General features: G+C 33.2%; 2 protein-coding genes across 2 annotated transcripts in view; one reads left to right on the top strand and one right to left on the bottom strand.

The window, feature by feature from the left end:
• The first annotated feature begins 5,463 nt into the window (after nt 1–5,463).
• LOC143580162 (bifunctional dTDP-4-dehydrorhamnose 3,5-epimerase/dTDP-4-dehydrorhamnose reductase) overlaps nt 5,464–24,449 on the top strand; it is a 103,877-nt gene continuing 84,891 nt past the window's right edge. The window contains exons 1-2 of the mRNA XM_077063265.1: nt 5,464–5,931; nt 6,722–7,207. Of these exons, the coding sequence (XP_076919380.1) occupies nt 5,482–5,931; nt 6,722–7,177 (906 nt within the window). The 5' untranslated portion in view covers nt 5,464–5,481 and the 3' untranslated portion in view covers nt 7,178–7,207. The remainder of the gene's footprint in view (nt 5,932–6,721; nt 7,208–24,449) is intronic.
• Nucleotides 9,083–12,868, bottom strand: LOC143580169 (lysophospholipid acyltransferase 1-like). The gene is made up of 8 exons (XM_077063272.1): nt 12,566–12,868; nt 11,640–11,695; nt 11,016–11,236; nt 10,539–10,935; nt 10,351–10,436; nt 10,191–10,254; nt 9,982–10,100; nt 9,083–9,296 (listed from the first exon to the last, which is right to left on the bottom strand). Exons 1-8 carry the CDS (start codon nt 12,862–12,864, stop codon nt 9,159–9,161), a joined length of 1,380 nt encoding a protein of 459 aa, XP_076919387.1. The 5' UTR covers nt 12,865–12,868; the 3' UTR covers nt 9,083–9,158.

The following is a 24,449-nucleotide window of genomic DNA, read 5'->3' as shown; positions in this document are numbered from 1 at the left end:
GGTACGTGGTTCGGGTATGCAATTCGCTAAAGCTAACGTATTCGGTACAGACGGGGGTAGGTTCATTTCGGTACTAACCGGTACGGTGTACCATGTAGTTCGGTTCGATATACCCAAACCAAACAATAGCTATTTATAATTTATATGTAATTGTATATATATCATGTTAATTTCATACTTTTTATGTATAAACTTATAAGTTTATGGGTCAAATGTAAACTAGTGAAGTTAGAGGGGGTTAATCGTTAAAATACACAAGCGAATTTCACCTTTTTAATTATTTTTATATAAATATTTATAAACTTTAGGAACTAAATGTAAACTCGTGAAAGATTTAGGGGTTAAAGGTAGAAATAGCTAAACTTTTATATACGCAGCCTCCTTCCACCTTCCTCATTTTCCGGCAAAAATGGCGGTACCGGCGTCATAAATTGACATAGCGTCCCGGAGCGAATTGGAACACCAAATTCGTTCATTTGGTACGCCATACCGGAGCGAACCGGAATGTGATGAATTTCGTTTCGATTCATCGTGAACCAATTCGCAATTCGCTGGTCTTCCGGTGAATTCGGTAACTATGCTCTAGATTTAAAGAGCATGTGTGCTCACTTTTTCAGGATCTTCTTATTGAGTTCATTAATATTCGGTATTCGAATGCATCACTCGATTATCAAATTTTCGGCTTGGGTTGATTAAGACCATGCACGCGTGAAATACTTTTTTTTTATTCCCTGTCATTCTTTTTGGTCATGTCCTTTCTTATTCAGTTTTATCAACGGGATCACAATAAAAATTATCCAAATCAGTTATTTACTTATTTTAGATACACAATGACTGAAGATAAGCTGAAAAGTATTTTTAGATGGATTTTCACTTGCAAATGTCATTTTTCTTTTTTAAATCTCTAATATAGCTCCTAGTAGATATTATATATAATAAAAAAAAGTAACACAAAAATATCACAATAACAATTATTATACTATATAGATAAAATCGGAACTTCGTGCCGCAAAGATTTTTGGTAATATTTTATTTGAGCTTTTCTTTTTCCTGTAAAATACTTTTTCTTTTGGTTTTTATTTCTTTTAAATACGTTTATTTTACAGATTTGTTTCTCTCTTTTTTGTTTATTTCTGGTATTATAACGAACCTAACTGATGCTAATTAAACCCACGTCGCTTAGCCACTTAGGCGCCACAACGCCCAGGTTTACTAATTTTTGTTGTTGTCTTTCTCTTTTAAATAATGAAGTTGCTTCTATCTCTTAATTTGACGTATGCATCTCCGATTTGCATCCATAACAAATATGATGTTTAACAGTTATCCCATTATGTTACATCTTTTATGTTACCATATTATATAGTATAAAAAGTGTGAAAATTAAAGAGCTTTTTCCTGTAGTAGTGTTATGGAAAAAAATATTTACGGTGTTGCTACAAAAGTATTTACGAACTAAAGTGTTTTTGGATTTCTCTCTTATAAAAATTATTTGATAGCATTTAATTTCACCAAAAACATTTTTTTCAAAAAAAAAAAAAACTATTTTAATATTTTGAAACCGATTTTGAATTTAATTAAATAATTTTGTTTCTTTTTCTTTTATTAGATAAACATGTATTTTATATAATAAAAATAGCATATAAATATATATAAAGAACAAATATACTAATATAATGTTATAAATTCTATTGTTTATAAATTTTATATGATGTGTATGATAAAAATTATTTATTTATTTTTCTTCTAAAGATAATTATCGTAAAAAAATATATAATTTTTTTTATATATTTTTATAAAAAAATATATAAAAATACATGACAAACCACGAGCTGGTTTGAGCTTTCAACAAGTTGAGTTTGAGCTTGACTTTTCAACTTGTTAAAATACATGAGCTAGTTAAGCCAACTCGTTTTTCAAGCGTGAGCCCTGGCTCAGCTTGTGAATAATTCTAATCGGATCAAGTTCGCTATTGGCAAATTGATTTCTCTCTATACATTGAAATCAAATATGGTGATTCAAAGAACAAATTCCATGTGCAACCTTATCAAATTAAAAGTTAAGTATTGCCATTATCAGAAAATATTATTACTTTTTTTTAACAGATTATACCTTTTTTTATCTTATTGCATAAAGCAACGTCTTTATGTATATAAGAAAAGGCTTGTTAAAAGAAAGAAACGAGCGTGCATTACACAATATTTACTATAATGGCAATGAAGATTATACAAAAAGTGAACTATCAGAATAACCAAAAGTTAAAGTAAAATATGAAAAAAAAAGTACCCAAAATGTATTTATTGTTCAAATTTGATACCAATTTTGTTCAAATATGAAAAAAAAAATAAAAAAAAGAGTACCCAAAATGGGTACAGTATTTGATACCAATTTTGTATCAGAGTATTTGAAACTCGTCCCTTTCCAATCTCATCTTCAACTATATATAAATGTATTTATTGTTTTTTTTTACCTTACTTATTATCTGGACTATTAATTTAAGTGATATGCATTATCATTTTACAAACCCTTTTAATACTAAAAATAATATGATCAGAAGAATCTTCCTAAATTCCTATATTGTGAGAATTGCGAATAAAAAAGCATGTTTCATCTAAAGAAAAAAGAGATACACTATTATTTAATAAAGAAAAAGTAGTTTCTAAAAATATTAAAACTAGTTTGTTTATAAAGTCATACTAGGTTAGTAGCCCGTGTAATACACTGACTAAATAAAGAATATAAATCAATAAAAAAAAGATGTTTATATACGTGGTATAATTTAGGAATGTATAACAAATTCTCATATATGAAATTAAATATTACATTATATATAAATTTGAAAAAAGATTAAATACAAAAATTGTTCATAAAACCTTCAAATATCTCTTTGTGCACAACACATGTGATTTCCCATATTAATTATCTTATAGTACGAAAGTAAAACTTTAAGGTTTTAAAATGGTAAAATAAATCAAGTATCGAACCAAGTTTAACTAAATTTTCACATAAGGCAAATTCTGGGTATTCTGATGTACACACGCTCGAAAATAGACTTTTAATAGTTTTGGCGTATTTTAGTTGTTTTACGCAAATCAAAAAAATCTTTATAATAATAATACTTTGAAATAAAGTATTTAAAATTAATTTAAAAGACGTAATAAATAAATAAACATTAAACGTTTTTTTATTATGGAAGTCACATTAGATGAAAGTTAATGAAAATTTAATTTCGGAATTTTAAAAATAATAATAAATGTAGCAAATTAATTTAATAGATTTAAATAGGGTTTAATTTTGAAAATAATTTATATATCATCCTATGTGGACACTTTATAAAGATGACATGCGTCCACATTGTTTTGATTTAATACAGTAGCAAGATGTTATCTAATGATTTTAGGAGTGAGGAAAACAAAGAACACTAATTTAATAAATAGTTTTGTATGAACACTATTTTATATTTTCCCCATAACACTTTTTTGGGAAAAAACTCTTTTATTTTTTTTTTCTGTAAAATACGTTTTCTTTTGGTTTTATTTCTTTTAAATATGTTTATTTTACATATTTTTTTTTGTTGTTGGTTTATTTCCGGTATTATAACGAACTTAACTGATACTGACCAAGCCCGCGTCATAACACCCAGGTTTTACTGACTTTTGTTACTGTCTTTCTCTTTTAAATAATGAAGTTGCTTCTGTCTCTTAATTTGACTGTATGCATCTCCGGTTTGCATCCATAACGAATATGATGTTTAATTGTTATCTTAATATGTTACATCTTTTTATGTTAACCATATTTTAAAATATAAAAGGTGTGAAAATTTTCATGACATTTAGACTAATTAGCTAATTCAGTGATCACACATCAGACCACTGCAACGCGTAGAGTATGCTACATAGTTGTTTGATAAGTATCAATTTTAAATGTTAAAAACTTGCATAAAATTTAAATCATATAATCAAGTATACTAAGTAAAATGTGACTAGTTAATGTTAGTATTATTACATCATAAGTTTTTTTAACATCAGTTTTAATTACTAAAGGATTTGCGGCCAAATGCCATCAAGATGTTTGTTAACGGATTATCTCTTTAAAATAGTGAAAGGTTAAGTCCTAAAATAAAAAACCAGTTAAAAGAATTGATTAAATAATAGGCTAAGCTAAACGTACCCCCTCTCCTATTTGTCATACATCCTTCCTTGAGCTTTGAATTCCTTTAACAATTTTATTTGACATATTACTCAACTTTTATAGTATTTCCATTTTATAGTTTCTCTTTAATATTTTCACCTTTTGAATTATAAAAATTATTTTTGTTTTAAGAATACAAATGATCACATTTGTGTATATTATTTTCAGTTAAACTATATTTTCATATATAAACATTATATCCATGTTAAAATACAAATTATCATATAACCTTATGTATTTCATTATCAATTCACAAAATTTGTGTAGTTTATTGCGTAAACACACTATTTTCTTTATTATTATTATTAACAAATAATATGAAAGTTGTTTTAAAAAATGCAAACAATCTGTAAAATTATTAAAGAAAAAACACACACATTCAATTAAAATAAACATATTTTAAATAATAAAAATATGTTTATTTTAAATAAAAAAAATTTATTTAAAAAGAAACAAAATATCATTTTAAGTATATAAAAAATTGTAAAAAATATTTAAAAAGTTGATGGAAAGGAAAAAAAATAAAAAGGTTTGCTTTGTATTAATGTAAAAGTTGATGGAAGTGATATGTTTAGTTAAAAAAAGGTGAAAAGGGTTAGATAAACATTTGACGTTCAATTATACACATCACACTTGCACTGTATTCTCGAGTTTAAAATATAAGAAAAAAAAATAATAAGATTGGATAGAGGAAGAAAGAAAAATAAATTGTATACTTAAAAGACATTTCTGAGTTAAAATAAAAGAAAAGAAAGTGTTAATTACATTATTGAGTTAGATTTGAAGGAAAAAATAGAAAAAATTGTAACTTTATAATTATGCCCTTACTCTTTAGTTAGATTAAAAGAAAAAGATAGGATAAATTAATAATATTATACATGACTATAAACTTTTCCTTCACAATGACATATTTAGCTGGAAAGTTTTAAAGGAAAAAAACTCTATTTTTTCTTTTTATTCTCTTTCTTCTTACAAAAACTAAAATAAAAAAAAATCTTATATTTTTTCTTTTTCAAATCATTAAATAAATACTCAAGAATGCAGGGCTAGCTTTTTGTTAACTAGTTATAACTTTTCATAATTATATTTAGCCTTTAGACATGAATTTGAAGTCAATTTCAATAGACACCGACAAGTAACTTACATACGATACAATAAATAATAAAAACAACAGCTGCCGAATCTTCTTCCCCACAAATCTCTCACCCCTCTATAAAACAAATAAACCTCACACACACTTAACTCACCTGCAACAGCAATAATAATAATATTATTATTCACATCGACCAAACCATGGTTACCCAATCCAACGGTTCACCCGCAACCCCACTCAAGTTCCTGATCTACGGCCGGACCGGCTGGATCGGCGGTCTACTGGGCAAAATATGCGAATCCCAGAACATCCGTTACACCTACGGCTCCGGCCGCCTCGAATCCCGCGAAACCCTAATCGCCGACATCGCCGCCGTGAACCCAACCCACGTGTTCAACGCCGCCGGAGTCACCGGCCGGCCGAACGTTGACTGGTGCGAGTCGCACAAGGTGGAGACCATTCGGACTAATGTTGTGGGCACGCTGACGCTTGCTGACGTCTGCAGGGAAAAAGGGTTGATTTTGATTAATTATGCAACTGGGTGTATATTTGAGTATGATTCGGAGCATCAGCTCGGGTCGGGTGTCGGGTTTAAGGAAGAGGATACTCCGAACTTTACTGGGTCGTTTTACTCCAAGACGAAAGCTATGGTAAGATTAAGATTATGTTAAGTTAAATGAAACTTATTTTGGTTAAAGATTTGATTTTTATTTGATTGGTGCATTGCCCATTTGATGAATTTGTGTTTTTTGAGATGTTTTGTGTGGGGTTGTGGGAAATTAGGGGTGGATCTGAGATCTTGATATGGTTTTGTTCTTTGATCTTATTGGTGTTTGTAGATTTGTGTGTTATTTGTAAAAGTAAGATTGGGACCCTCACCAGTCACCACTAAACATGGTAAAATAAAGTCAACGCCTGAGGTTTTTATTTAAAGATTTCATTTTTTGTTTAGAGTTTAGTATAGTTTTCAAGATTTGTGCAATGACCTTGTTATAATTTTGTCAATTATGATGTTTTTTTGTTTTGAGGGGTTTTTTAGGCATAAGATCTTCATATACCACCATGGATCTTCACATACAACTATATAAAGATATACGGGTCATATAGGACCTGAGTTGTGTCAAACTCTATTCGAGCTTTTGAAGTCCTATACTGCTCACACACAGCTAAGATCTTAAATGATGTTACAACTTGTTTGTATTTGGATTAAAAACAAATAATAAGCAATTTTTAAGTTGATTATAACCTATGTATGTGATAATTTTGTGTGGATTTATAAAATTATATTTATGGATGAAAATGTGGTAGATCTAAGTTGAAGAAGCACTGTTGAAAGATATTTCTAACCTTTCTTTGATTCATACAAATCGTTTGTATTTTTCAAGTCGAACATTTATCTTGATAAAGTGAAACCTTACCTTCTCATTGTTTGACCCGCAGGTCGAAGAATTACTCAACAACTATGAGAATGTATGCACATTACGCGTGCGTATGCCAATTTCATCAGATCTTACAAACCCACGAAACTTCATCACGAAAATCAGTCGTTATGAGAAAGTGGTCAACATCCCCAACTCCATGACCATTCTTGATGAACTCCTCCCGATTTCTATTGAAATGGCTAAAAGAAACCTAACTGGGATCTACAATTTCACAAACCCGGGTTGTGTCAGCCATAACGAGGTCTTGGAGTTGTATCGCGAGTACATTGACCCGAGCTACACTTGGAAGAATTTTAATCTTGAGGAGCAAGCTAAGGTGATTATTGCACCAAGAAGCAATAACGAGCTTGATACTACCAAGTTGAAAACGGAGTTTCCCGAGCTTTTGTCGATTAAAGAATCGCTTGTGAAGTATGTGTTTGAGCCGAACCGAAAGACACCCGTTGCAGCCTAACCGTAAGGTTTGAAGTTGCGGTTGTTTGTCGTTTTTTCTTCTTGATGCTATTGATGTATTTTTAAATTGACAGGAAGTGTTGATGATATTTTGTATTTTTCTTGAGGTTTATTTTCTGGATTGTTTTGATTAATAAAATTGTTGGAAATGAAAACTTGATAATCATTTGGTCATGTGAATTTGCATAATATTTTGGATCATGTTTGTGGTATACTATGTTCATAAACCAAACAAGGTATCGAACTGGTGGTACAAAGACTAGACGTGTGAGGCTGAGGGTTCGAGGCAATGACAATGTTATAGATCTAGGAGTAGGGCGTGGGTGTGTGTGTGTGTGTGTTTGTCGTTCTAGAAAAAAATCAACGGGTGGTAAGCTCCCGTTCTGGTGTTGCCCGTTTTGACACGTTCATATATGAGTGGTTTCGAATTAAATGTCGACAGGGCTGCTCGATCTATTTGGAGCCAAACATAATTTAAGGTATATTTCATGAAATGATATTGACCATTTTATGTGTGGGTGATTCAAAAACAATTAACTAAAAGGTTTATTGTTGATGGAGTTCATTATTCTTGTAAAATGTTAAGACTTGAGAATGTTTTGTTGTATGTTAATCAAGCCTACACTCAGATAATTTGGTAAGACTTGATTATTTGTATTGTATTCTATTTCTTGACTCATATTAATTTAGCGAGACTACACTAGATGATTTGAGTTTCTTCTTACTAATTTTCATGCCAAATTGAAATCGAAAGTATTGAGTCAGACTTAACACTGAAATTTGAGAGAGAAAAAAAAAGCAACGATTTCTACTTTGCTTTGAACACTTAAATGGTTGAGTCGTCCCAACTTGCACGCTAGCAAAAGTTCACATGATATGAATACTATAGCTTATAATCAACGAAGTGACTCCCACACACGTAATCATGGTGGTTTACAATAAGAGACGGTAACAAAGAGCTCTAGTGGGTGCAGAAGATACCAAGCCATTGAGTGCCAGAAGAGCTCTGTTGTAATGAGGATGGGTAACCACCGGTGGTAACTATAATAAAAAGAAATTTGACTCAAAATCATTGAGCGATATGTGTGGCCTAAAAAAAGGTTAAATGCCCACTAGTTTTGTTAATATTAAGATCATACAAGCTTGATGAACTAGTCCTGGCCTTCATCCATGATCATGTTCTCATGTGCCAGGTTATATTCTCTATATGCATCTCTAACAATAATGTCTAAATCTACATACTCCTTTTAAATAGCTCAAAAATCAAAATCTTAGAAAGGTCATGAGCAAACAAGATTCCTTGATTCGGCGCATGTCAAAATCTATTATAGGACTTTTTTATGAGGGGAGGATGATGTGGAAGATATAAGGAAAATGAAAGTTCATTTACAATAACGTTTATATAAAGAGAGGGCGCGGATGCGTTTAGAGACATTTTTAGAGCTGGTTTTGGCTATGAGAGAGCCAAAGCCTGATAAAATGGAGTAATGGACAAATGCCTTGGTGGTCACATTTTTTTATAAAGAAGAGGTGCATTTTGATCCAACCACCACTGGAAATGTCTTTCAAGTAAGTACATCGAATGGGATACAACAATAGAGTGTTCTGCTTACTTGATTGTTCATGGGTTGAATTGCATAATTTGGAACTTTGAGGGCTGCAGTCAAGCTCAATGAAAGATGAAGGGGTCAAGGCGTAAGATTGCTATTTGTTCGAGTCAAGTTTATGACTTTATGTCACGTTGACTACAAACTCATCTCCTGCACAACTCGCAAATGAGACCGAGTAGAGATAAATATGTTTTGTGTATATCACTATGTGTCATCCAAACAAACAAGACCTACTTCGTGACGGATAATTATATATATATCATATAGTACATTACAAGACTGCAAAAACACATGAAAACAACTGAGTGAATAATTTGGATGATTAAGATTGATGATACAAACCTGACTTGTCATAAAATTATGGTCTTTTTCTTACTGTTCTTTTCGTTCTTTGGATCTAGCTGGCTTTGTTTTAATAACGTTACCAAGAAGAATCAATACGACAGGAATAATAGTTCCAATGTAGTATACACTCCCGTATGCTGTTAATGTCTCGTGTAGACTTAATACCTGTTGCAAACAACCAAATATGTATAAAAATCTACCTTAAATCCCCAATAGAAAATAGTGTTTGACAAACCATCTGAAATAAAATGATTACGTGCGGTTTCTTAGACACAAAAACGTGATATTCTGAAGTCAACCCCTAAATCCTAGGGTTTTTTTTTTTTTTTTTTTTTGTATTTTAGGCCAGTTACAGAAATTTAACTTGAAAAATGATCTGAATACTTGCACCAAAATCACAAAATTAAACTTGACCAAACACTTCAAAAAATAATAACAATACTTCTGATGTTTAGACTTAAGATAATACTCTAATAGCAACCTTATTAACTTTGACCTTAAAAGGTCATACAGATCTCAAAACAAGTGATTTGACTTTTCAACAACAACCAATTCTTCTTTGCTATAAGAATGAGTAGTTTCGAACAAAAACCGCTTTCTTTCCATATATGCAAACCATATTGTGTCTATTTCTTCATAGTTTTATGGTCAATTTGAAATTAAAAGTCAAGTTAACTTAAAAGTCAAGCTATGTTTTTTCTTCCTGTTTCAAAGAAAACAAGAAGTAAAAACCATGTTGTGTTATGGTCAATTTGAAATTAGAAGGCAAGTTTAAAAAGGTCAATCCAAGAGTCAAACTAGTTTTATCTTCGTTTTAAAGAAAAAAGCCAACACGACACTAATGACTAACCATGAAACCGACGCATGAGTAGTTCAAAACAAGAACGGTATAAGCAAAGTTCACGAGCATAAAAATCTTCTTAACCAATCCCAAATTTGGTGGAACCGATTGTTGCCATCTGTAAATAGCTGCACACGGGACAAATAAAAACATTATATATTAAATATAGCAATTTAAGCAAATCATAGTTTAAAAAAAAGCAAAGACCAAATTATTACCTCTTGAACCAGCAATCATTATAGCTGACTGCACAAAGAATATAATATAGCCCGGATATAATCCCTGTTATCATAGATTCATATCTGTCAAATTCCTGAAGAACCAAGGTTTTGCAAATTTACCTAATTACCCCTAACTTTAAGCACCGATATAACTTACATGCCATACAGCACTAACAGTCTGTGTAACAAGCAATTGCAAGAAACCAGCTTTCTTCCCCTTTTGTACAAGTCTGTCATAAACATCTATAGATACAGATATTAGGCAAATTCAACCCATATGAACAAACAAGTCAACCCATTTTGACCCGTTTGACCACTGACATAAAAAAAGGAACAAAAACTTACAATGACGAAGCCATGTGCTGACTTGTATATTCCACACAAGCGGTATCTCAACCGCACTCCTAGCAAACTCGAGGCCCAAAATATCAACGTTTTTGGCCCGGTCCCATAGGGCCTTGGGTGGAGAAGAATCGGTCCATCCACTAAAACCCAAGCCCGATATGATAATAGCAGCCTCTGAAATAGACCATATGAAATAATACTTCCAACGGGCCGTAAAGCCCGCCATGTACTGGTAACCAAGTCGTTTCGCGAATCCCCATTCTTTATATGTTGGGTCGGTAAACTTTGATAACGGATAGTGTGGTACCAAATATAAATACAAGCCCATGCAAAAACCCGCTTGGAAAAGAGCTCTAAGAGTTGCCAAAAATGGTGATGGTGAACCTTTGATCCAAATCTGAATAAAATTTTATAAAAGATAATAAAAACTTAGGATAAAAACAAGAAAAGATGAGTAAAAAGTTTGACTCAACATACCCCCTTTTGTTCGGTCCAATGTAGGTAATCTTTGATTTCATAAACCGGGCCTGCAAAGTGACTCGCACAACAGAGACAGAATCCCGTGTATTCGATTAACGAGGGTAGCTTAAGTAACCGGTTTTTCTTTTGAGATTCACGAAGATCTTCGTCTTTTAATAATCCATCATTGTAGTTAATTGCACATGATATTACTTTTAATGTTAACACCATTAGAGCTCCTACATGATGGAATAAATCATAAATTTAGCATTAAGCAATCAGTAAAGTTTTCACCTTTTATGTAATGTTCATTGAATTTTTTTTTACTCTTTCATTGTTAAAATATTTGAGATGTTATAAAAGTTTTCATTTATGTTGTATCCAATATCCAACCACTTTATACTTATTCAGAAGTTAGGTTTTATGGTTGGCCATCAATGCAAGCTAATGAATTCTGAATTCATGAAGTAAAAACTCTACCTAACTCAATTTAAGGGCGGATCTAGTGTTTCCTACTGGTGTAAGCAATAAAATAGCAAATTATTTATTTATTTTTTGGTTCTTTTACAATACAACATGACTTGTTTATATTATTTCAACAACACAACAACAAATATTATGAACAATGGAGAGAAAGCTTACCAGTAGCATCAATTCCTCCTTCCTTCCATGCATCTCCACTCATGTAGTATACATGGCTACAAGTGTTTCAAATAATTTACAGTTAACAACACTCTTAATCCAGTTTTCACACCCCTTAAATTGAGAATTCGGTGTCTATATTACAAATTTAGAACACTAGAACAAGCTAACATCGTTCGATTGTGTACAATCCAAAATCAATGATCGAACAAAATACAAAATCTACACAATTTAAGCAACTCGAATAGCAAGGGGTCTAAATAAGCCAAGCCGGGCTCAAGCTCAGCTTGTTTATTATTTATTAATTAATTTATATACATTTTTATAATTAGTTTATATATTTTGAGAAAAACATTAATCACGCCTAAACTTGGAACGGCTTTAGTTCGTGTAGTACTTTAAATGAGCCGAAGCCTGAATCAAGCTCTGCCGTGTAGTGTAAAATTGTTGCATACTATTGTAGAGGTGGGTAAAAAACCGGTTAACCGAACCGACCCGAAAATTGATCCGAAACCAATTATGTAGAAACTGGTTTGGAATTGGAACTGACTAAAACCGTAGATTCGGAACCAATTTGTAATTCTCTTTACCAGAACTGGCCAAAACAGGTCAAGAACCGGTCAAGAAATTGGTTTCAGCCCGAACCAAAATAGATCATAAACCGGTTTTGACTTTTGTTGACCAAACCCAACCGGTTTAGGTTTAAAACCGGTTTGTGCATCTTACTGTATAGAAGTCCAAAAGATCTCGGGCTCAATGACTAAATGTGCTTTATTCGAGGTTCGGGCTCGGAAAAGCTCAGCTGGTTTCTATCTTTTTATCTATCCGAGCTCGAGCAGTCGTTAACAACGAAACTGAGCCCTAAATGCTCAAAACTATATAAATAAAATTCCAAATTAAACCATTATTAAGTAACAATAACGTACCATCCAATGAGGTATCCCATAGCCAACACAAACGTAATCAGTCCGCATCGTTTCCGATACACCACCATTGACACGTAGCTCACCAGCATAGGCACCAGAAAGTGCAGATTCGAAGAGAACCCGAACGACAAGTAAGAGAGAACGGCGCCAGTGAGGGAGGCGTAGAGGTGTTTTCCGGTGGGGCCGCCGGGGACGAAACGGTGGAAGAAGCCGACAGGAATGGTGGCAATGAAGCATAGCAGGAACCGGAGCACGGGTACGGATACTCCGATTGCCGAGGCCGTTGACTCCATGTCCATGGTTTTGTTTGGATTTGGAGTTTGGTTCGGGTGAGATGAGGTCCGAGGGTTTAAATTGGTAACGTGGGGGAGTTGAAGGTTGATGATGTGGATGGCACGTGTGTGTTTGTGATTGGGTTTGACAGCAGCCGATAAGAAGCAAGCCCTGTGGGTGGCTGAGGGTTTGACCTTTATATAGTTACTTTCATAGTAATAAATTATTTTACTTATTTTATAAAATAATAATCGTACATATTATTATTATTAACTAAATATAGTTATCTGATTTGCTAGATGTTTGATAGTGGTTTTACTATTTTCTGTTTCGATCTTGCTCTTTGATTTGGTATGGGTCTTAATCGAAATTTTAGTAGAAGGTATAAAATATGGCTTTCTATATAGTTTTTTTTGGAGACTTAGAAGTTCTATATGTATGTGACTTGGATATGTTACTATTTAGCGTAGAGTTTGTTTCATATTAAAGTATTTCACGTATCATGAAATTAATTACGATTAAGATATAAAGTTTCTTTCTAACAACAAGAGGTTTTGATATGTAAAATTCAAATGAAGTTAAATTAGAACAAGTGAGTTCCTTACATAGGTGCCAAAATGACGAGGTATTGAGTGAAATGTCGCAATGTTACTTTAAGGGTGTAACCGTAGTAGTTAGCTTCGGTATCGGACCTGGTAGGTATCGAAGTTTCATAACCACTTATGACCTTCAATTTCAATACTAAAATTCAAAGTCACTATCCAACTTCAAAGGTATCACTGACCTTCAAAGTCACTACCGACCTTTAGTATTATCAATGCGTTTCCGGTAAACTATATTTAAGATAAAATCGAAAACTTTCACGCTGGCCCTTCTATTAAATATTTACATTTCCGATGCAGTAAATTTGTTGCCACCAATCGAGGGTGTTGCCATTTAAACCTCACAAGAGGTCATCCCCTTGACCGTGTAGGGCATTACACAGAACCTTCCAAAGGGTGGTGTCCCTTCAAACCACCTCATGGTATTGAAACCATAGAGGCCCTACACTTCTTTACTTGTATCAATTTATATTAAGAATTCTCATTAGGTAACCGCTACCTTGGATCCCACAAAGGCTAGCCCCTTGACCTTGCAACGTGCTACGCTGAACCAACCAACGGGCGGTGTCCTTCCAATATTGTGAATTCTCAATTGGTATATAAGTAAATCTCGGTAACCCAAGATAATTTGATGAGAGTTATTGGGAAAACAATGGTTTAAACCTTAATTAACTATATTGGTTTTGATAATGACTAATTACTAAATGTGCCTTCAAATATTACTAGTTCAGTAATGATGATTATATGTCACATATATGTCCCTAAACACTTTATTAATGATCTTAAGTCATAACAATCAATATGATCATCAAAACTACAAAGAATCAACAAATGTCGCAATTGACCATTCAAGATCAAGATTCGATTTGTATCATCTAAGTATAATATGGAGATCAAGAATTCGGCTTGAAACAACAAACTATAATGTGGGGGAATTAATGCAAAACCAATATACTCTCCATAACAATTGAGGTTTGGTATGAATATTGAAAAGGATCCAACAAGAACCCGACATGAACAATCAAGACAATGAGCGACAAAGTCATAAATCATTAAAGCCTAAAACGCTAGAAGATATAAACGCATTACTTGAAGAAATGGATCATGATTGTCACAGCATGAATATATGTTGTGAATCAAGGAAAGTTAAATAAACCACATAACAAAGGTTTATAAAATAATAAAAAAAATGATTTAATCAAATGTTATTTGGTTGCACGAGGCTCGGAAGCGCTACATCGTTTACAGGAGAAAGATGCGTTGGAAGGAAAATACAAGGATTACTGGATTAAGCAGTTTTACTATGTGTTTTGTCTACATATTTTGATAAGGTATAAATATATAGTAAGAGATTGTTTCTAGGCTGCCAGCCTACCACTGTTGTATTAGAGAGGAATGGTATTTATGGGTATTATCCATACACCGACCAATCATATATCTTTATTTCATTTTTACCCTTAAGTACCCACAAACCTCAAAATAACTGGAAACGCCTACCCACATGTACCTAAAAGTTTTTTTTATTTTTTGTTCAAATTTAAAAATAAATAAAAAATAAATGTAATTAAAGTTAAAATTTTATTAAAATTAAATATATTACATAATTGAAAACAGGAAAAACAAAATATGACGATCAAAACCAAAAAAATTAAAACACGAACATCTAAACTAGACGATCCTTTTGCCAATTATATTTTTCTGCAATTTCTTGTTTGCAGGTTATAGCGATTTTATTCACCTCGTCCTCTAGATGATCGTGTGGCCAAGTATATGTCTTTGTCCTCTAGATGAATATCCCGAGATCATCGTTTGAGAAATTTGCCAATGAGGGTTTGAGTGAATAGAAATGATGAAGGTTGAGTGATAAAATGATAAAATGTTTGAGTGAATAAAAATGATGAAAAGTTATTGGTATTTATATGTAATAAATTGAGTATTAATGGATGTTTTAAATTCTTCAAAAATCTCCAAGATCATATAAACACCATACAGTAAACCTTTGTCATAAATTATAATTTGGCAAACTACCCACATAGTTAGGGATGGGTTTGCCATGTGGTAAATTACCCAAAACCTTACCCACACTAGTGTCCCTTCCCCTCTTGTATTGCTAAGTTAAATTGTTTAATTAATAAATTTAAATAAATTCTACACTAGACATTATTAACTTCCAAAAATGCGAGCAAAGGCAGATCTTAGCTTGGGCTAGGTCGGGACTTGGTCCACCCAGCTTTTCGCTCAGTAATGTGTTTTCTGAAAGAAAAAAAAAAGTTTTGTGTATCAAGTCCGATCCATCTAGATTATTTGTTCAAAATCGTCTAGTCTATCCAGATTATTTGTTTAAGACGTGCCACTGAATACGAGAACGTATGAATGCTAACAACACGTTCAACGTAAAACTAATAAAAAAAAAGTTACAAGACCTTATAACTATACAAAGGTCAAATGTTGGATTGATATGTTGTCAATTATTCATCACTATTAACAACGTGTAGGAACCTAGCCCACTTAATACGAAGACACATAGGAATTACTTCGTAAAAAATGCCAAAAAGAATTTTTCAGTTGTTAACAAGTACCAAATTGTACATCCATTCTTTTTAGGTCGTTATAACTAGATAAAAATTTTATTTGATAATTCATATAATGTCTTGTTAATCCTTAGTAGTGCTGTGCACTGAACCAAATAACCGATCTACAACCAGAATAACCGTCTTGATAGAACCCAGCTAACCGAACTCAATAAGAAAACCTACGGGTTTGTTTGATGTCTTCGTGAGTTTCATTTATTCGATAAAATTTTTTTATAGCAACGTTTTAATTATGCTCGTTCTATCAATAGTTGGTAAGACTACAAATTGACATGCTTTTTATGAATAGACCAAAACTCTAGCCACTTAACTTCTATATGTGTTTTTAGTCGATTGCCGATAAGGATAAAAAAGATGAAATAAAAAAAAGCATCCGAATATCTCGACACCCTTATTCTAATATGAAATTGGGTATAAGATTAGCTAAAAAAATAAACGCGATTTAATCCCGTAGAAAATAAAATAATGCCTTGAGATCTAAGGTTGCATTTCTCTTTTTTGTTATTTCTTTTTGGAATATTGGCCTCATATAATCCCAACTATGGCCCATTGGCAAATATAAGGACCAACTATTGAAATGGCAAAATATAATCCAAACTACGCACGTGGGTGGAAAATTAACGGGAAGTTAACCTTCCGTTAGTTTTTTGTGACGAGGCAACTGACTTGTCATTAACCAGCTGACGTGGACGCTGAGTTGTCATTAAACCGCTGACGTGGCTGCTGAGTTGTCATTAATTACAAAAAAATAAATAAATAAAATAATAATAATAATAATAATCGGACCCCATTTCCGGCCAATATTCCTAAAATCAAACCTCTGCGATATCGGACCCCATTTCCGGCCAACTTCATCTTCTTCATCATTATTTTTTTTTCCGGCCAACTCTCACAAGTTCCAAATCGGACCCCATTTCCAAAATAAACCTCTAAATGGTGCCTTATAAGGGTCGAATTTGAGGAGATATGAACAAAAGTAGAGTTAGAGAGCTAGATCAGTACTCGACGGAAACCTGCAACTTGTTTTTTCGACTAGCAGATCCAATCGGAGCTACAGATCCATGAACTTCAAGTGTATTTAGCTCCAATTTTGGTCGAAATCGACTGGATTTCTTGAAGGCAACGGCGATGACGGAAGAGGGGAGAAAGATAGATTGATTGATCGGGTGGCGGTAGTGTATCTCGACATGCTCTGATTGACAAGATGAAGACGAAACATGGGAATGGAACAAATTAGAAGAAGAGGTTTCTTTAACACAAATTTAACTCAGTTAGATGTGTATCCGAGTCATCCACTTCCGACCCCGAGTTCTTCAAGGAACCCACCGATTATACCATTCAGATCTTGCTGCTCGGTAAAGTAAACCGAACCACTTCCATCATACATCTGAGTCAACGACAACGAGTCTTGTGTCTCCGTTTGTGACACGTCAGCATACCGGAACGACTGGGTTGTAGTGTGGCCGCCGAGAAAGTCCTCTAGCTTTGGTGCTTGCGGCTGGTTGATGTGTGATTCCATGAAGCTTCGGAACAACGGCGAGTCGTCGGTTACTTTCACGTTGGTAACGGTGGTGTTGTTGTACATCGCCGGCGTTTTGTCTCCGGTACTCCAACCTACACTGCCGGAAGTTCATAGTATATATATACAACATATGGTTAAGTTTTTTTGTAATTAATAGCCAGCTTAGCAGCCCCGTCAGCTGGTTACGAGACAGCTAAGCCGCCACGTCACAAAAACTAACGGAATGTTAACTTCCCGTTAATTTTCCACCCACATGCGTAGTTGGGATTATATTTTGCCATTTCGATAGTTGGTCCTTATATTTGCCAATGGACCATAGTTAGGATTATATGAGGCCAATATTCCTTTCTTTTTTTCTAGACGACATAAATTTTATAATATAAAAGTCACTAATATGATGCTAGAAAATTATAAACGCTTAAAATGCAAAATGTAGGGTTAGCATATGTGACATTAATAGCAATAATGAAAATGATGTTAAACACTTGTCAACGTTGGAGGCTACAGGCACCTAACTTGCAAATGAATAACCTTTTTCATCAAATATATTTATATATCTACTGTTGCTAATTGATTCAAGTACAATGAATAAAAAGGTTGAAGTTTGGAAATGTGTCTGTTTGATTCATCTAAATTTAAGGGTCGTAGTAGTTAAGATACATACCGTTATCCAACTCATGATTATAATTACTAAGGGTAGACGTATGGTGTGAGACGCAGGATGTTCGGAGGAGCCTATGTGATCTGATGGTAATGACGGGAAAACCATCCCCTCCTAAGTCGATGTAGTGTAAACAAGTGTCGATTTATTAAAATTTAGGAGTTATAGTAGTTAAGATGAAAATCACCATCAGTTTCCACCCTATTTGATTTCGATTTCTAGATCTGTAGCTCACTCGATAAAAAGGTGTCCCAAATCGAATTTTGGTGCAGGCTATGACGGTTGCCAGAGTTCTGACCATCGAAAGATCGATTACAACTTACATCTAGCCAACGACGTTCTTGGCTGACGACAGGCCGCCGTCGTTCTTGGTTTGCCACGGTGCTGTACTGAAAGCTATATTGTTTGATCAATGAGAAAAGAAAATTGACAAGTACCTAGTTGTCATATGGCATCAAGAACTCATAAAAAGAAAAATGGTTGCTTTTTACAACTATTTGCCAGGTTTTGACCCCTCCATTTTACTAAAAAGATTGAGAATTTGAATTTGTGAAAACTTAGTAAGTACAAAGGATTGAGAATTAGAGTTTCTTTGTGTCTGACCTAATCCGATCCAGATATATGTAAGTTGAATTGATAGACATTAGAACACTAAAGTCTAGCGAACTCATTGAAAATTTTTTATGGCTTCGCAATTGGGTATACCTGCCCATATTTACTAGTTCAACTCAAAACTAGCTTAAACCTATTTTGATTAAACCTAACTCATGAATTTTATGTTGCATTCGTATGGTGTGGTAAATTCACACGGCACCTTAAACGTCTTCAACTTATATAAAACGAAGAAACCAATTTTAAGCCCACAACATTTAAATGGGCCCAAGACAACACTATGCTTTCTACATTTGTATCACGTATATGAAGATCTTATTTGTTAACTTTTTAAGGTAATGTTTGGTATGTAGGAATGTACCGATAGCTTTGACTATTTGTGAGATTTACTAGGTATGGTGGTATATAGGAATGGTACCGATAGCTTTGATTATTTGTGAGATTTACTGGGTAAGGTGATAGTTGTTGCTGTTTGGTACACAGAAATGGGATGAGAAATGTAATGAATCAACATGATGGAATAAAAAATTGGTGTTTGATTGGTCATTGGAATTATATCAACCATCACACAAGGAATTTCCATTCCATCAAAATCATTTATCTCCCCCCCCCCCCCCACCCCATTTTTTTTATTTCATTTCCACTCCACCCTACTCTCTAGACAATACCACCCGACAACTACCACCACCAACGCCGCCATCGCCTGACCAGCGCCACCACAACCACTTGACTACCACCACTTTCGACGGCTCGCCACCACCACCACCTCGTGACCACCCGCCATAACAGCCACCACCGCTTCGTGACCACCAGCCACCACCGTCACCACCTGGCCACCCACCACCACAACCACACCACCTGACAACCACCTGACTCCCTGCTTCCATCGTTGCCACCGCCACCTGACCACCAGTGCCACCACCGCCACCATCAATCCTGCACCACCACCACCTGGCCGCCACCACGTACCGCCGCCGTCGTCTCCACCATTGTCACCACCGCCGCCACCATCGTCGTCGTTGCCAATTTTTTTGTTTTGTTAATTTTATTTATTTGATGTATGCATTTTTGCCATTTGTATTTCATTTATGTGGGTTTTTCTGTTTTCTACAAAACAACATAAAGTCATAATTCATTCAATTCCTATAGGTTAATCAAACAAAACAAATGAATGATAATGATCTATTTCAATCCCTTATCAATTTCATTCTCTCGTTCATTTCATTCTCCCTTCATTCCATTATGTCCTACCACACAGACCCTGAAGATTTAGGGGTGTGGCAAATGAATAAGAGTGTTGTGTGCCCGTTTTAAAAAGAACAGGATGGCTAAAAATTTTGTATGCGACGGTCATTATTATTGGTGATTTTACGGGGTTACAAATCAATTAAATTTAAAACAAAACCGAAATCAAAACCATTATAAATAAACCAACTTGCTATTCAGTTTTTGGTTTGGGTTTTACCCGAACTAAAAATCTAATCAAGAAATTTTATGATATATATATATAGAGAGAAAGAAGGAAGATGGGGTAGTGGTGTTTTCATTCAAAGTCCAAATTGTTATGCTAATTACACAAATAAGGGGTAAAAAGACCAAGTTGTCCTCACATGAGGTGCACATAACTGATTTTAACGAAAAAAATTAATGGAGTTAGTGTCAAAGGACGTAACGTGATACGGATTTGAAACATAACATATGTAATTTGCCATTTGTTTTGCTAAAGGACGTCTACTGAAAAAACGTTCAAACGTAAATGACGTCTTTTGCTATTTTGTCATATATATATATATATATATATATATATATATATATATATATATATAGGATTTGGTTCTTTTCAGAAGTATTTTTAGGACGAGAAGTACGAGAAGTGATCAGAACCAATAATAATTTTTCTTCTTATTTATTTAATTATTAATTATAAGGACATGTTAGTCAAGTGAACACTTTTCTTTTTGTGGTAACTATTAAATACTATTAGTAAGTTACAAAACAAAATATTGTAACTTAAATTTTATTTGAATATTAACATGTATTTACTTTATTTTGTTTGTTAGATGACACATATATCTTACATGAATTTTTAATAACTATTACAAAATTATCGAAATTATCATGTATATTCCAATTATATGAAACTCATAGGTACGCTATACACTTTATGAATGTATGTATTTACATAATTACATAGGAATGTACATACGTAGGCACGTAGGTACCTACGCACGTAGGTACGTACGTACATAGGCATGTAGGTATATCCGCACATAGGGACGTAGGTAGGTACGCACCTATGTATGTATGTGTGTATGTGCGTACGTAGGAGCGTACGCACGTAGGTACGTACGTAGCTACGTATGTATGTGTGTACGCACGTACCTACACTTCATATGGATACAAGAGGTTTTTACCAGTTTCTTCACTGTACACCTGCAGTTAGTTGTGGCTTTAATGGGAATATTTAATTAACTAGTTAAGTGATTATGAGTTACACAATTGTTTTTAATGATGGTATATAAAAACTACTAACATGCCCTTTTTGGTATTAAAGTTCATTAAAATGGTGAAAATAAATTACAAGAGTGTCATTTTGAGTAATGACCATTAATCAAATAAAATCAATGGATGAGATTCACTTCTCGCTGTAATATAACTTCTCGCAAGATCCATCAACTATATATATATATAGGGAGAGGATCAAGAGAGAACTCATTCTTAAAGAGAGAACTAGAGAACTAATAAAGAAATATTTTTTAATTTAATTAAAAAATATATTTTTAAATTTCCGTTTTTGCCATTATTCTTATATTTTGTTACCATTTACTCGAAAAATATAAAAAAATTAAAAAAAAACTCGTTGTAGTGCACATATGCAATACATCGACCTTTTTTTATTGCATATGTGCACTAGTGTGTATTTTGATATGTGCAATAATGATGAATAGCATATATGTAATTTTTTGTATTGTATTAGTGCAATAGTGTTATATTATATACAAAAATACCAAAAAAAACAATATAGTGCATATATGCATTAGTGTTGTATTACGTATATGCGATAGTTTGTTTTGAGTACAATTATTAGTGTTTGTATTTGCATATATTCAATAGTGTGTATTGTATAATGCAATTGTGTTGTATAATGCAATTATGTTGTATTATATGCAATAAAACACTATTGTATATATTCAATACATATTAGTGCACATATGCACTACATCGTCGTTTTTTTAGGAACAATATCATTTTATTAGGAGGAAAGAAAAAAAATTGTAAAATAATTTTTTTTAAGTTAAAAATAGTTTTTATTAATTCTCTAGTTCTCTCTTTAAGATAAGTTCTCTCTAGATCCCACCCCTATATATATATATATACTAGTAGTAAACCCGCACGATGCTGCGGCGGTTGCAGTTTTTTAGTTAGTTTATCTATCCTGGAATTGTAGTTTTCTTAATTATATAATATTTTACAAAAGTTTAGTATGTTTATTGTTTTATTTTTCTTAAACTTTTTGAAATTAAATATTTTCATCACATGTTAGGTGTAAAACAAAAAAAGTTCACAATAAGGATTAGATGCATGAAAGATTATGTTTCAATTATCGTTTGAGATACGTCTTCACCAACACCATGGTTGTTAGTGCTGTAGTTGTTGCATCTTAATCATTTTGGCCCGTTGATGTTACCGCACATGGAGAAACAGTTTTCAAGTATTAAAGGTCAAAAGTATTATGTTCAAGAATGTTTATTTAAAAACTTCTTATGTACTTATATTGCAGAAGGCCAATCATTAGGACCAAAGGGGCCGGTAAGCCACCGGCCCACCAACCTCATCTCAAACGTCGGTCAAATCAAGATCGACCACCAACGCCTACACTGTTACCAGATGCACCATTGGGTCTTGCACTTTGAAAACGGTTGCAACACCACAGAATGCAAACTTTAAATCCATATAATTGTTTCCAAACTGTCACCATAACATAACAATAAATTAACAAACATGTTGCACAATAATTATATCCTAAATACATTAATTAGCAAGACTGAGCTGCTCACCACATATACGATCACTATCTTGTTGTCGTGCTTTTGGTGTAAGGTTCCATAAAACGATTATAATGTCACCTTTTTCATAGTATTTGTACAAAGTTTTGACAGTTAAATGATACCATTGTCTAAGCACGCTATTATAGGATTTTTGTTCAAAGCGCGAGTCAAGCAGTTGTGACCTTCAAAGTATGTTGAGTATGAAAAATATTTTGCGCATCGAATTTTCCATCATACAAAATATTATATACATTTGCTACAAAAACTTAAGATTATAATTAACTGTCATATGAAATTAGGAAAAAGAATGACAAACTTACTTAATGCAGCATTATTTCATCGAAACAATCCTCAATAAATAAAAAGACTGCATCTGAAAGGCGGCACCTGCAACAACTTTCCTCACTCTTCATTTCGGCACTTGCTTAGCATGTGCTTAAGTTTTCCTATGTTTTTTTGCCGCAGTTTCTTCCTTTTGTGAAGTAGGTAAATTTGTAAATTCATTTTCTTTTTCTTCAGTTGTCAACTTTGAAGAATCATACAACTTAGTGTAACACCTATAATTAGTAGTTAATAATAAGAAAACCATCATCTAAAAGGAATTTTAAAAGAGAAAATTCCATAATATCAAAACTCATACTTTATAACTCCAGTTGCTGCTCCCTCTAGTGGGCAACCGTGTAGCTAAGTTTGTGAAGATTCCAGTTTATTAGGTTTGTGAAGATTCCAGTTAATTAGGTTATTGCAAACTCAAAATTATATAGCACAATGGCATGATTTTGAAAAAAAAATTCTTGTTGTCTGACCACCTGGTGCAACAAAGATGCTCCCACATATTATAGCTAACCTTCATCTACATTGAAAAAAAAAAAAGAATGTTATATATTTTCTTCATATCTTCATCCCCAATGCCTGCATAGATATGGACCATTAGTTCCAACATTACATTAATAAGTTGTATTAGATGCATCAATCAATTAAACATAAATGGGTTGAACCCATTTAGACACGTTTTCTAGTGTGTTATAAACATACCGAACTGTGTCGAGTCATGTTGTGTTATTAAGTAGTTCATAAATTGCTAATTCTAGTTAATATATAGTGAAAATCAAATACCATAAATATGAGTAGGTAACCTAGATCGTGCATTCCAAAGCCCACCATTTACAAGGATTGTTAATTCTTTCACCTAACACTAAAAACCGGTTCATCATTATTAAAAAGCAAGAAAAGAATAAAAGAATCACAAGGAAAATAATCTATAAATATTAATTTGCTTCCTTTTATTTGTTAGCGTCGAAAATATGTAATTACAAAGAATATACACTCGGACAAAAGTAAATCCTAAAAACTTTTAAGCAGTTCTAGATTGCACACTGATAATGAAAACTTTGAACTATGTAAAACGATTAAGTTACCTGAATATCTGGTTCAGCAACAACATATGGCTTGGGGAGTTTGACTCCGAACTCCGAATGCACAGGAAACAACAAGGACCCCTCCAACCCTCCATGTTCCTTGATTTTAGAAACTATATATAAATTGTTCAAACTTAGTTAGGTTATAAAGTATCC

The sequence above is a fragment of the Bidens hawaiensis genome, unplaced genomic scaffold, assembly GCF_021521415.1.
Source record: "Bidens hawaiensis isolate Kalapana, Puna unplaced genomic scaffold, B.hawaiensis_p1.1 tig00030261_1, whole genome shotgun sequence".
Taxonomy (NCBI): Eukaryota; Viridiplantae; Streptophyta; class Magnoliopsida; order Asterales; family Asteraceae; genus Bidens; species Bidens hawaiensis.
This window is presented reverse-complemented; position numbering and strand designations above follow the sequence as displayed.

Coding starts and splice junctions, on each gene's coding strand:
- LOC143580169 (XM_077063272.1), bottom strand. CDS start 12,864: ATGGACATGGAGTCAACGGCCTCGGCAATCGGAGTATCCGTACCCGTG. Junction 11,696..12,565: donor ATGGGATACCTCATTGGATG/GTACGTTATTGT, acceptor AAACACTTGTAG/CCATGTATACTACATGAGTG. Junction 11,237..11,639: donor AGGAGGAATTGATGCTACTG/GTAAGCTTTCTC, acceptor TCCATCATGTAG/GAGCTCTAATGGTGTTAACA.